General features: G+C 46.4%; 1 protein-coding gene across 6 annotated transcripts in view; it reads right to left on the bottom strand.

Moving 5' to 3' along the window:
• Positions 1-4,994: 4,994 nt before the first annotated feature.
• Positions 4,995-13,131, bottom strand: part of ARIH2 (ariadne RBR E3 ubiquitin protein ligase 2) — a 57,460-nt gene continuing 49,323 nt past the window's right edge. The window contains exons 12-16 of one of the 6 annotated variants that reach the window (XM_055135096.1): positions 11,933-12,084; positions 10,163-10,306; positions 8,565-8,633; positions 7,509-7,648; positions 4,995-7,319 (exon numbers count right to left, since the gene is read on the bottom strand). In XM_055135096.1, coding sequence (XP_054991071.1) covers positions 7,535-7,648; positions 8,565-8,633; positions 10,163-10,306; positions 11,933-12,084 — 479 coding nt within the window. In that variant the 3' untranslated portion in view covers positions 4,995-7,319; positions 7,509-7,534. Of the gene's footprint in view, positions 7,320-7,507; positions 7,861-8,564; positions 8,634-10,162; positions 10,307-11,932; positions 12,085-13,131 lie in introns of those variants that run through there. The other 5 variants (XM_004615266.3, XM_055135101.1, XM_055135100.1 and 2 more) reach the window with 5 other exon arrangements.

Genomic DNA, 13,131 nt, shown 5'->3' with positions numbered 1-13,131 from the left:
AGCCAAATGTGGAGGAGAGTAAACATAGCCACAGCCCGGGAAATTTTGTCTTTGTTCTACCTGCTCTAGTGCAGGCTTGTCCTCAGCAAGGGTGCAGCAGCACACTCGCCCCCACCCACGTGGACACACAGATAAGAGCAGCACAGCTGCCAATGCAGTCCCTCCAATGGCTTCTCTTTGTCCTGCTAAGATCCCCTCTTCAGAGGGCACAAGGAGTAAGGTACCTGCCTGATTTGATCCCCTTACTGCAGTAGGTCCCCCACCCAAACACATATATATACCCACCTACTCAGACAACACACTTTGCATGCACACTTCCCCTTAGGGAGGGACAGCAGGAGGTACTGGCAGCTACTGTCGCTCATTACAGGTTTTGTGCTTAACCAAACCTCCAGGTCGAACATCCCACTTCAGCCTGCGTGGGCACTAAGAGCTGCAGGTAAGCCCGGATTTCCTGTGTGGAGTCGAAGACAGTTGAGGACTGGCTGTGAGAAGTGGCCTCTTCTCTTGGAAACAAATTCCAAAAGAAATGGAATTGCTGTGAAAGTTTCTGACTCAGATGGAAATTTGGTGACCAGTTTTGAAGTGCTCAAATTTCCTGCATTTTGTCTTTTCTCTAGTTCAGATAGCTCTCTCAGATTTTGAGTACAATAGCATGATAGATATAAATACGTTTCCTCCAACTCAGGTGAATCTCCTAAATTGTTTGTTTGATCCCTACCCAGTGGAACACCTGGTACTCTGCTCAGGGATCATTCCTGATGGGCTCAAAGACCATCAGGGGTGCTGAAAATCAAACAGGGCTGGCCGCGTGCAAGGCAAAACCTACCCACTACACTTGGACTCATCACGCTTTATTATTTAAGCAACATCCCTAGCAACTCTTATTTTTCTTCAACAACTCCATTTTACCATATCCAACTGAATTATGACTTTTTGTTTTGTTTTGTTTTGGGGCCACACCTGGCAATGATTAGGGGTTACTCCTGGCTCTACTCAGAAATTACTCCTGGTGGTGCTCAGGGGATGGGATGCCAGGGATTGAACCTGGGTCAGTCATGTGGAAAGCAAGTGCCCTATCCACAGTACAATTTCAAACCCAGAATTATGACTATCACATAGTCTTTTTTGGTTTTGGGCCACACCAGTGGTGCTCAGGACTTATTCCTGATTCTGTGCTCAGTGATTACTCCTGATGGGGCTCAGGGGACCATATGGGGCACCAGGGATTGAGCCCAGGTCAGTTATGTGCGAAGCAAGTGGCCTGCCTACCGTACTTTCTATCCAGCTTCTTATGCACATCATTTTCTGCAACTCTGCCCCAGACCATGAAGGCAAGGGTATGTGTGGAAGAAGAAAGCAGAGCTAGCACAAGAGTTAAAGGCGCTTGGGGCCGGAGCAATAGCACAGCCTGTAGGGCGTTTGCCTTGCATGCGGCCGACCCGGGTTCGATCCCCGGCATCCCATATGGTCCCCCAAGCACCGCCAGGAATAATTCCTGAGTGCAGAGCCAGGAGTAACCCCTGAGCATCGCTGGGTGTGACCCAAAAAGCAAAAAAAAAAAAAAAAGAGTTAAAGGCGCTTGCTTGCCTTAGAGTTCTCAGGTTTGATATGGTCCCGCAGGACACACCTCACACTCCACCTGCTGTTGACTCTGGGAATTGCACAGGATCATCATAATTTCCTGTCTTATCACCAATCAAGGCAGTGGGTGTTGTTAACTGTGAGGGGTCTGGACTTCTCACACTGCCTCATGACATGCAGGTGGAAGTCCTCCCCTTATCACTAATAGTCATATCTGAACTTTGTTCTGTAGTAACCTGCATTACAGAAATAGTTACTCCCAGTTTCTAACAGCAATTATCACTGTCATCCCGGTGCACATCGATTTGCTCAAGTGGGCACCAGTAACATCTCCATTGTGAGACTTGTTATTGTGTTTGGCATGTTGGAATACACAACGGGTAGCTTGCCAGGCTCTGCCTCTTGGGCAAGGTACTCTTGGTACCTTGAGCTTGCCGGGCTAACAAGAGTACCTTGCCAAGCTCTCCAAGAGAGGCGTAGGCAAATTATTCATTTTGAATAGCTGTCATTTGGACTATGATAGCACAGTTCACAAAAGCTGCTGTGAGGATTAAGTGGCTAGGCAGCTGCTGAGTTGCTATTCTCACTGTTGTGGGAACCGGACCACATAAGCAGCTTCAGTGCCCAAGATAAAACCCAGTACATAGGCAATGCTCACGAACCCATGGAACTATGGAAAAACCTACTCTAGACTTTGCTACAAAGTGTGCTCTTCTTTTTTTATTTTTTGGCATCACATCCTGCAATGCTGAGGAATTACTCCTGGGGGTGTTCAGGGGACCATATGGAATGCCAGGGAACAAACCCAGGTCGGCTTCGGGCAAGGCAAACACCCAACCTGCCGTACTATTGCTCTGATCCCTCTTTTTTTTTTTTTAAATTAAAAATGGTTAGGCCAAAGGTGGAGTGGAAAGAGAAATAGCTCAGTATGTTAAGTGCATACTTTGCATGTGTGAGGCCCAGGTTCAATCCTTGGGACCTCATGGTACCCTGAAAACCAACAGGAACAACCAACCCCTTGGCACAGAGCCCCCGAGCACTGCTGGGCAACAGCCCCCAAACCAAAAATAATAAAACACATTATTGTTTGTGGGGCTGGAGCGATAGCACAGCGGGTAGGGCGTTTGCCTTGCACGTGGCTGACCCGAGTTCGAATCCCAGCATCCCATATGGTCCCCTGAGCACCGCCAGGAGTAATTCCTGAGTGCAGAGCCAGGAGTAGCCCCTGTGCATCGCCAGGTGTGACCCAAAAAGAAAAAAAAAAAACACATTATTGTTTGTGAATGCTGGCAGTGCTCAGGGGTGGCAATACAGTGCTTGGCCCCATGCTTGCAGAACCATATGTGGGTCACTAGAGTTACACATAGGCCTTGGGAAACCATACTGAGTGATGTCAGACTCGGGGCCTTGGGTTGGGATAATGGTGGCTTTTCCTTAGCAACCCTGGTTCAATGCCTGGCACTGCTCCTTCATTTTGGGGGAATGGAGACCTCCTAAGTGTGCTGAGGATGTAAAGGGCCAATATAACTAAGCCATATGGAGATGCAGTGCTAACTGGGCCCAGTGGCGGGAACCAGCTGGTTGAGGGGAGCTGGGGTTGTATGCAGTACTGGGGATTGAACTCAGGTCCCAATGTTTCTAAACTATGTCCCCTGACCCCTGGTCTATCTTCTAGTCCCTGTGCTATCACATGAGCTATATCCATTCCCTACTTTATTTTGTGATGCTGGGACTGAACCCAAGACCTTGCACATGAGAAGCCGATACTGCTTTATTACTGAGCTCATAATTCATGGTTTCTCTCCTATTATTTTTTTGGCTGTATCCCTGTGAATTATTCCTGGTTTTTCTTTGTTGCCACACCTGGACATGCTCAAGGCATTTTCCTGGCTTTGCACTTTAGGGATCACTCCTGGAAGGCATGGAGGACCATAGGAGGTGCCAGAGATCAAACCCGGGTTGGTCGCATGCAAGGCAAATGCCAAATGCCCTACCCACTGAACTATCACTCTAGCCCCCCCCCTTTTTTCTTTTTCGTACCATGTCAAGGCCATGGTACTGTGCTGCTTGTTCTGTGGGAATGTTCTTCAGCCTTTCAGCCCCTAGATTTAAGATGCTTCAGAGAAACATTCACTAGTTACCAACTACATTTAACTATTGTTTGAGAGACTACTAGAGAGTAGAGCTCATGTTTTATGTGGGGCAAAAAAAAAATTTTTTTTTTTCAGTGCTCAGGATTTATTCCCAGCACTGCACTTAGGGACCACTCCTGGGGGGACTCAGAGGACCACATGCCCTAATTTTTTTTTTTTGCTTTTTGGGTCACACCCAGCCATGCTTAGAGGTTACTCCTGGCTCTGCACTCAGGAATTACCCCTGGTGGTGCTCAGGTGACCATATGGGATGCTGGGAATTGAACCTGGGTTGGCCATGTGCAAGGCAAACGCCCTACCCACTGTGCTATTGCTCCAGCCCCATGTGCCCTAAATTTTTAAACTTTTATTTCCCCTTTCGTTTTGTTGTGATGACTGTGTGATACACTTCAGACTACCTTGCCACACTTGTTTACAGTATGCTGGAGATACACCAAACTGCTTAGTGTATGTGGAGTGCTGTTAGAAAAATTCATGGCCTTGGGGGCTGGAGCGATAGCACAGTGGGTAGCGTGTTTGCCTTGCACGCGGCCGACCCAGGTTCGATTCCCAGCATCCCATGTGGTCCCCTGAGCACCGCCAGGGGTAATTCCTGAGTGTAGAGCCAGGAGTGACCCCTGTGCATCGCCGGGTGTGACCCAAAAAGCAAAAAAAAAAAAAAACCTCATGGCCTCATGCTTACAAGGTGGATCCTTTGCTACTGAGCTACTCCTGCTCCTAGCCAATGTATATTTTGCATATTACTATATGTCCAGGTGCCAGATATGGGGCTTGGCATAGCTGAGATTAAAAGGAGCAGCTATGGTCAAGAACTGGCAGTATCTGGAGCTCTGCTGGCCTTTCTTACCCGACTTGGTGCTCAGAGAATTGTATCAGCGTCAGGGTTTGAACCTGGGCCTCCTTCATACAATGTATGTGCTCCAGCCCAGCTGAAGAGAGCTCCAGTTCTCTGATCTGCCTCTCTTATCATGACCATCATGAGTGCTTGCTGGCCAGCTCTGGAACTCACCCCCGAGCTCTCACTGAAGTTGAGATTGCTGACACAATCACTGTCACTGTCATCCCATTGCTCATCAATTTGTTCGAGCAGGCACCAGTAATGTCTCTCATTGAGAGACTTGTTACTTTTTTTTTTTCCTTCGCTTTTTGAGTGCTCAGGGGACCATATGGGATGCCAACAGTACAGTCCTAATTTGGTGCCCACTGGCCAGAATGACCTGGGGTATTGTGGATCCTCTGAAGAAAAACTACACACACTTCTGTAATCAGAAATTTTCAGTTTATTTTGAATAAACCACTCAACTTTGAGCAGATGACATTGCCCCAATTAACCTTTTCTTTGAAGAAAAACAAAGATATATGGTAAATTCATGAAAACACTGTGCCTTTATCTTCTATCCTTTGTAGGGCAGAAAAACTCCACCAGAACTTTTCCATCATTCTGATGATGTTAACAAAGGACAGCCACCGGGGGCACAAAAGGAAGTTCTCCACAGGTCAAGGCTGCAGGCTGTGGTCCGAGGACAGAACCTCCTGCAGCTCCAGTGGTTGGGGCCACGGCTGAATGCAAGTGCACTATGTGGTAGCTATACAGTCCAAAAAAATTGCCCAGAGATACCCAGGGTGATTAAGGTGCAGGGCTGACCACAGGTCCACCAGATGCCAGGATGTTTCATCTGTCAACAAGCATTTGCACTCCAGCTATAGGTCCTGCAGCAAGCACTCATTCACAATTAGCTCTGCACTTTCTAATTCTGGATTCATTTGTTACACTCCTAACTTGTCCTCCCACTCCACCCCAGGCCTTCCCCTGTTGGAGAGAATAGGAAGAGACAAAAACCTGATGGGGAGAAAGGAAGCCTGTAGTCCGTCATATGCTCCATGACCCCAACAACCAGAGCTGTTTCCTTTTCAGGAGTGATTAGATCTTTACAGCTTATACTGTACCTGGGGAACTGCAGACTAGAGGTAAAAATATTTGACGATCAAAGAATTTCCAACACAATATTCATACATCTCCCTAGCAACTCTTCTAGAAGGTCAAGGAAGCCCTGTCAAGTATAGATAGCTCTGCCAGACTCAAGAGTGGAGGTACTGAACAAAGTCACAGAAAACCCCAGGAGTCAGAGAGAGGTTTCAAGTCTATAGGACCAGGTTTGGGACAGCTAGGAAAGCATAAAAACTACTGCTCCTTTGCACTCAACTGTCCAAAAACTGGTCCTCTTCCCTGGTCAGTCCCTCTAGCATACAAGTTGGGACAACAAGCCATGCAACGTCCTGGATTCATACTCCCAGACCCTAGAGGTGGTATACTCCCAACAGCTGCAATGAGGAGACAGAGAAGATCCAACACCCAAAGCAGCTGCTGGCCATACTCCAGGAAACATGAAAACAACTTGTGCAAACCTGGCCCCTGAATCAGGAACACCTATGCCCTCAGGAGGACTATGCTGAACTCTGACCCTGAAGTTCATTGGAGGAGAGTGTAGCAACAGTGTAAGCTATGGCCACATGTAAACCTGGTCAGTTATACCACAAGAACACTGGCACAAAAGAAAGGACCAAGGTAAAACAAATGTATTAGGGGGGAGGGGAAGAATTCCCTTTAAAAGTGGATCTCTTATTTTCAGGAGATGAAAGGATACACTGTCCTGAAACTCATGTTCCCCGGCCTGGAGGCTCAAGAGCCTGCTTCTGTTCTGAAGTGGGTTTTGGTCTCAGCAGCCAGACCCAGGTAAACTTCATTTTAAGAATAAAGATGTGCCCGCAGACAAGCAGCACCATCAGAGATGATGATATGTTGTAGAAAGACCCTGTTCTGTATGGTCTCTTCACTGCCAAGATACAGCAGACCACAAAAAGATCTACAAGGCCAGGCAGAAGGCATGATGGAATTCCCTGTGTGCCACAACTGTCCCACAGGCCAACTCAACCTCCCACCATCTTCCACCCATGTTCTTCCTTTTTGGAACTCCAGCCGTGGCCCAACACACAAGAATCTGGAAACCAGAGACCACCCTGAAGCCTTCTTGGAGTAGACATTCTGGGGCAGGGTGGGTGGACAGCATACGTTACATTCTAAGTGAAATAGCTAGAGGGTAAAACACTCCAACGCCAATTTATTTTTTTAAAAGGGTTCTATGTAATTCTATGTTTGATTGCCCCCTTTTTGTATAATTGAACAACCTTTAAAAATTACATTAAGTTGTAATGATCTAATACTATCAATAGTCATTCAGAAAAACTTTCCCTCCCTCCCAATAACCATCCAGGGGGAATTAAAAGTCCTGAAAAGAGACCAATTCAACATAGCCTCTACCCTGGTATAAACAAAAAGTGAAAGATGAGAAGAAAACAGAAACTGACTAAGAGGTGTGCGGCCAGTGTCTCTCAGGAGTGGGGCCCTGGCTGTTGCCCGGGTCGTGAAAGGCAGAGCCTGCAGCATGCAGTATGGCAGCCGGGAGACTTTGCAGCCACATCTTCCTCGTTCCAGCATGTCCACGTCCCAATCTAGGTATCATGGAAATCCTTCAGCAGGGTTCTCCTCCGCTGCTCTGCTATGTGCATCTGGTTCTCTAAGTCCTACACCAAGGAAGCAAATGGGTACTTACACGGCCCACTTTAATATAGAAACAGTTAAAGCTACACCCACATCAAAACTGCCCTTCCCATCCTGCCCAGCAACTTTCAGTCTGCATGCCAACAACCCTGCCCCAACCACTCCAGTTCCCCCTCACCTGCATCAGCTTTAGAAAGGCAGCAGGCACTTACCCCTCTGTCATAGCTGTCTGCACGTTCTACTTTCCATGACAGGTTTTCAATCTCAGCCTCCAGCTGAGCCTGCTGGTATTCAAACTGTATGGGTAGAGCAGGAGGGTCAAAAGGAGAGGGGACTGTAGCCGGGGCAGGGCCTGCAGATGGAGGGGCAGACGCAGCACCTCAGGCTCGTATGAGCTACAGACAGTGCTAGTTCCTGTACCCAGAGTCAGAATCTAATCAGAGTCTACTTGGAAAGGAGTCACATTCACGTTCAAGACAAGGCCACATTCACACCCACCTCCAAAGAAAGGAGAAGAATTTAAGTCACTGAAGAGAATGCCCCCAACATACAGGGAAATATCTGCTGCAAAAAATAGGCCAAAAAAGATATTCATAAACACTTCAAGTGTTCAGAACTGGTCAGCCCTTCTGCAAATCAAAATTTGACTTTATAATTAGATACCTAAAGATTTATGAACAAGGATGTTCATCAATATTTTATAATGTTAAAAATTATGCAATTATTAAAAATGATTTTTACTAGCCTGGAAAATAGTAACAGCTGCAACATTACACTGTTTTAAGTCAACTACATACAATTTAAGGAACGTATACTGTATTTCCTCTTTTTATTTTTAAATGTTGGTTTTGGGGCCATTCCCATCGATGCTCAGGGGTTACTCCTGGTTCTACATTCAGAAATTAGTCCTGGTGGTGCTCATGGGACCATATGGGATGCTGGGGATTGAACCCAGTCAGCTACAGGCAAGGCAAGTGACCTACCCACTGTACTATCTCTGTGGGCCCTGTATATCCTCTTAAAACACAAGCACTGGCCACCCTAGTGACCAACTATGATATATTTGTACTCCACTCAAGGCTTTACTATTACAAAAAGCCTACAGAAACCCCCTACCATGGAGATAAGTAGAATAGAAATAATATGCTACACTTTAATTGATTTTTGTTTTTGCCTTTCCAACAACCACAGTTGGCCCCTGCTCTATTGTAATGATAAGGGCATCTCTGAAGCTTGAGAGGGCAGAGTAGAATACTGCTTTGCCTTACCAGCTTCTTCCTGGGTCCAGACTCCATGTAGTATGCATATGGGTAGGTGTATTGCAGGGTGTATCGACACTATAACAGAAGGGAGAGAAAGCAACTGTGTGTATTGTAATCTTGATGCATCTCTGAAAGTTTCAGTGTTGTTTTTTTTAGTTTTTAATGGTGCTGGAGAGTTATCAAACCCAGGGCATTACACAGGCCAGTGCCGTACTGCTAAACCACATATCCCTAGTCCTCATGCAGTTTCTCCCCAACCCACCACCTCTCCCGGGGGGAGGTGGGGTGGGTGGAAGGGGAAGGAGACAAGGAGTTAGACCAATCCCAGTGGTGCTCAAAGGCCACTCCTGGCTCTATGATGCTCAGGGACCATATACAGTACCAGGGCTTTAAACCAGATCTCAACTGTCACAGCCATATGTGAGGCAAGTGCCTTATCTCCTGTGCTATCTCTTAGTACTATTGAACTCGGGTAAATGCATTTCCAAGAGCCTTATCTACTGTACTATCTCTCCAGTCCCCCATGATTACTTTTTCAAACTGACTTATTTTTGTTATTTTTTGTTGTGTTTTGGCCGGGCTTTAGAAACCATATGGGATGCCAGGGATGGAACCCAGGTCAGATGCACGCAAGGCAACAGCCTTCTTTACTGTGCTATCTTTCTGACCAAACTGTCTTATTTCTGGCAGCTTACTCAATGGCTTTTTTTTTTTTTGGGGGGGGGGGTGTAGGGTGGGCCTGCTGGGGGACTGGGATCACACCCAGTGCTGGGGGTGGGGAGCATGCATATGGTACCAGGAATTGAACAGGTGTTGGCCACATGCAAGGCAAGCAACTTAGGAAGATCCGGAGATTGAACTTGGGTAAAATGCAAGGTGCCTTAACCACTATACTATCTCACTGTTCGGTTTAATTTCATTTTTATTAAAAAATAATTTGGGGGGGGGGGCTGGAGCGATAGTACAGCTGGTAGGGCATTTGCCTTGCACATGGGCGACCCAGGTTTGATTCCCAGAAACCCATATGGTCCCCTGAGCACTACCAGGAGTAATTCCTGAGTGCAAAGCCAGGAGTAACCCCTGTGTATCACCGGATGTGACCCGAAAAGAAAAAAAAACTGGTTTTGAGGGGGGTTGAGTCAAACCTGGAAATGTTCCTAGCAGGGCTCGGGACCATATACAATGCCAGGGATTGAACTAAGACCTTCATATACAATGGAAGCACCTTAGCCCCTGTACCATCCCTGTAAGTCCCTGTATCAAAGGTTCTTTCTCCTTGGGTCAGAAATCAGAATCTGCATATCCATCTCCATACTTGATCAAAATAACCTCTTATTTTCTTTTGAATAATGTATGAACTGGAAAAAAAAAAAAGACTCTACTTTCCCCAACAGTGTCTTCCGAGTAGTTAAGATGATAAAGTACTTTTTATAGAAATAAGCCCCTGGACATCGAGTTGGCTGTATGCACTAAAGATTCAGCCCAGAAAATGTGAACCCTAAGAGGTTAAGTATTCAAATCTCACTGGGTCCTTTATAAAACCTCCCTGACTTAGGCCTGACAGGGCAAGGTACTGGTCTGGGAACTAGTAAGGTGGTACCAACCTTGGCCAAGAGTTTAGCAGCATTCTGTAGATACTGCCAGTCGATCCATGTCCCCAGATTATTCATGACCCTCTCCTGAATCTTCTCATGAATCCGCTGGTATGTCTGTGCCTCTAGCTGCAAGCTCTTGTTGTGGTTTTCCCACTGCAGGGCAGAGAAATGGAGATAGCTGAAGTCCTGATATAGAGGTACAAAGGTACAAAGATGGAGAGGTCTACACAGGACTTCAGGATAGACACCTTAGCTAGAAGAACATGGCAACAACCTTCCTAATGGGGACAGTGTATCCTGATGAACGCAAGATGGGAACATCAGTGCATTCTACTGTTCCTTCGAAATATGTGTACGAATCAGATGTCTCTATTTCTCAAAAGCAACAGGATACCAGCCCTGAAAATTAAAGCTAGGTACCTACGGCCTCCTATTCTTAGAATATGTGCCATGCTTTTTGAGCTTTTAACAGTTCTCACTTGGAGAAAAACATGCCCTAAATCTGACATCAGTTGTGCTCCGAGAAATGCACTGTTAGGGAACCATTATGATAGTATAGCGGGTAGGACACTTGTCTTGCACGGAACTCTCTGGTTCAATCCCTGGCATTCCATATGGTCCCTGGAGCACCGCCAGGATTAATTCCTGAGTGCAGAGCCAGGAGTAACTCCTGAGTACTGCCAGGTGTGGAACTGCCCCCACCCCCTGCCCAAAAAAAGCCAAACAACAAAAAGAGAACTGCATCGTTAGGTGATCTAATGTGCTCATGTGGATACATTAGCACATATCTGATATGTGTTAAGACTTTGAATTTGGTCCTCAGCACTGCAAGACCCTTGGAGTAGTAGAGCATTACAGGGGTAATGCTTCTTGAGGGCTTCCCGGCCTTGGCTTGTTGGCTCTGGTTGACAATGTCAGCCCCTGAGAGCTATCCCTTGTGTGCCCCTATTTAAAATACACTGTAGGGGCTGGAGCGATAGCACAGCGGTTAGGGCATTTGCCTTGCACGCGGCCAACCCGGGTTCAAATCCCAGCATCCCATATGGTCCCCTAAGCACCGCCAGGAGTGATTCCTGAGTGCAGAGCCAGGAGTAACCCCTGTGCATTGCCAGGTGTGATCAAAAAAGCAAAAAAAAAAAAAAAAAAAAACACACTGTGTTGCAGAGAATTTTGTACAGATGTTAGACACACACCCAACCCAGGACCATAGGGCCCATGCAGCACTGCACTCAGGCCCTGCCATTGGACAAGTCCAGTTAGTCACTGGAAATGGCTGACTGAGCTCCCTTGAGTACTCCTTGGGAGACCCCCTCCATGACCCCCCACTCCCAAAAATTAAGTTGTAGCAAACAAAATATGTGAGGCTATAGCTAGTGTAAATCACTCCATTAACAGGCAATAGGAGAAACTGATGGGATAATACTTGCCTTGCACATGGCTGACTTAAGTCCAAACCCCAACCCCACATATGGTATCCTAAGCCCCACCAGGAGTGATCCCTGAGCAGAGCCAGGAGTCAGACCTGAGCATTACTGGGTGTGGCTACAACAGGCCTGCCCCTCCACACCGCCCTCAAAAACAAACAAACAACCCCCACAAAAACGGAGCAATAGGAATATAGGAACCACTACTGTATACGCAGTCTTCAATGAAACAATAGGCAATGGGAAGGAAAAGAGGACATGATGGATCTTGGCTGTCCTTCAGAATACTATTCAAATAAGGCAAGCAGAAGCAAGCTGCCTGCTCCAACGTGCGCCTGCAGGACAGGATACCTACCCTCTCAAAGTAAAACAAGTACTTCTTGAGGGCTTCCCGGGCTTGGGCTTGTTGGCTCTGGTTGACAATGTCAGGATTCTCCTTGTACCGACTGCATTCATAATATTCGCTGCCATGGGTCTTCCAATCTCCTAGACACATCCAGCAGAAGTCTGCACAAAAGAGAAAAAATAAAGGTCATTTATATGCACAAAACCCATCTTCTTTGCTTAGGCAAAACAGCTGACAGATCCTGTTCCGAGAAGGTCATCTAACCAGAATACCCCCTTGCCCCACTCCATCCCTCCAGGAGTCTCTTACCAAAAGGAAAAAGAGACTTTCCCTTTCCAAAGAGAAGAGACTCCCCTCCAGGTCACATTCCACTGTTGCTACAGTCTGTCCTTTCCAAGCCAATGTTCATTTTCAATTCCAAGGACAGATATTCTTTTTATGTTTTGGGGTCACACCCAGTGGTGCTCAAGGGACAATAAGATGCCAGAAGCTGAACTAAGGTCTCCTACATGAAAAGCACTAGCCCTCTGAACTACGTTCCTGGTATCTTTAAGCTGTTCTAATATAACAGGAGCAGAAGCTGAGTGTACAAAGACTACTGGTCTGCTGCCAGTACTGCTGAGAGAACAGAAACGGATGCTGCTAAGGCTCACTGGTCACTCAAAACATACTTCTCCCTCTGCGCACTTCTCACTACCCTAATGGTGACTGTGCTAAGATACCAGTACATGAATATGGGAACAAAGGCTGCCCCCTCCTTCCCTCTTTGTTTTTTTGAAGAACATATTTCTATAACACTTAGAGCTTTATGCTCAGATCAGAGTTCATACTCAAGAGCTTTGACTCTATTTCCACAATGAGGAAGTGAAGAAGAAATATTAAGATCCTCTGTGGATGCTCTACCACCAAATAACTTACTGTGGTCTAATGAAGAGGGACCAACCACTTGATCAAGGTCCCTCTTCTACTTGATCTATATTCTATCTCTGCCAGAGAAACTGGCGGTAGTAAACAACTTCCCAGAATTCTCGCAGATCATCTCACTGCCTCCCAAAAGGAATTCTTATAAAATTTAAGGACATTAAAGCCAAAATCAAAGGCCCAGAGATTGTCACTTCTCTTTAGGAACCGTCAATTAATTGTGGCAATACTGTTCTCTCCTTCAGCAGCTAGTTTGTACTTGAAACTTTTAAATAAATGATACATTG

Source organism: Sorex araneus, chromosome 4, assembly GCF_027595985.1.
Source record: "Sorex araneus isolate mSorAra2 chromosome 4, mSorAra2.pri, whole genome shotgun sequence".
NCBI classification, from domain to species: domain Eukaryota; kingdom Metazoa; phylum Chordata; class Mammalia; order Eulipotyphla; family Soricidae; genus Sorex; species Sorex araneus.
The sequence above is the reverse complement of the archived record's forward strand: the minus strand, read 5'-3'. Positions and strand labels throughout refer to the sequence as shown.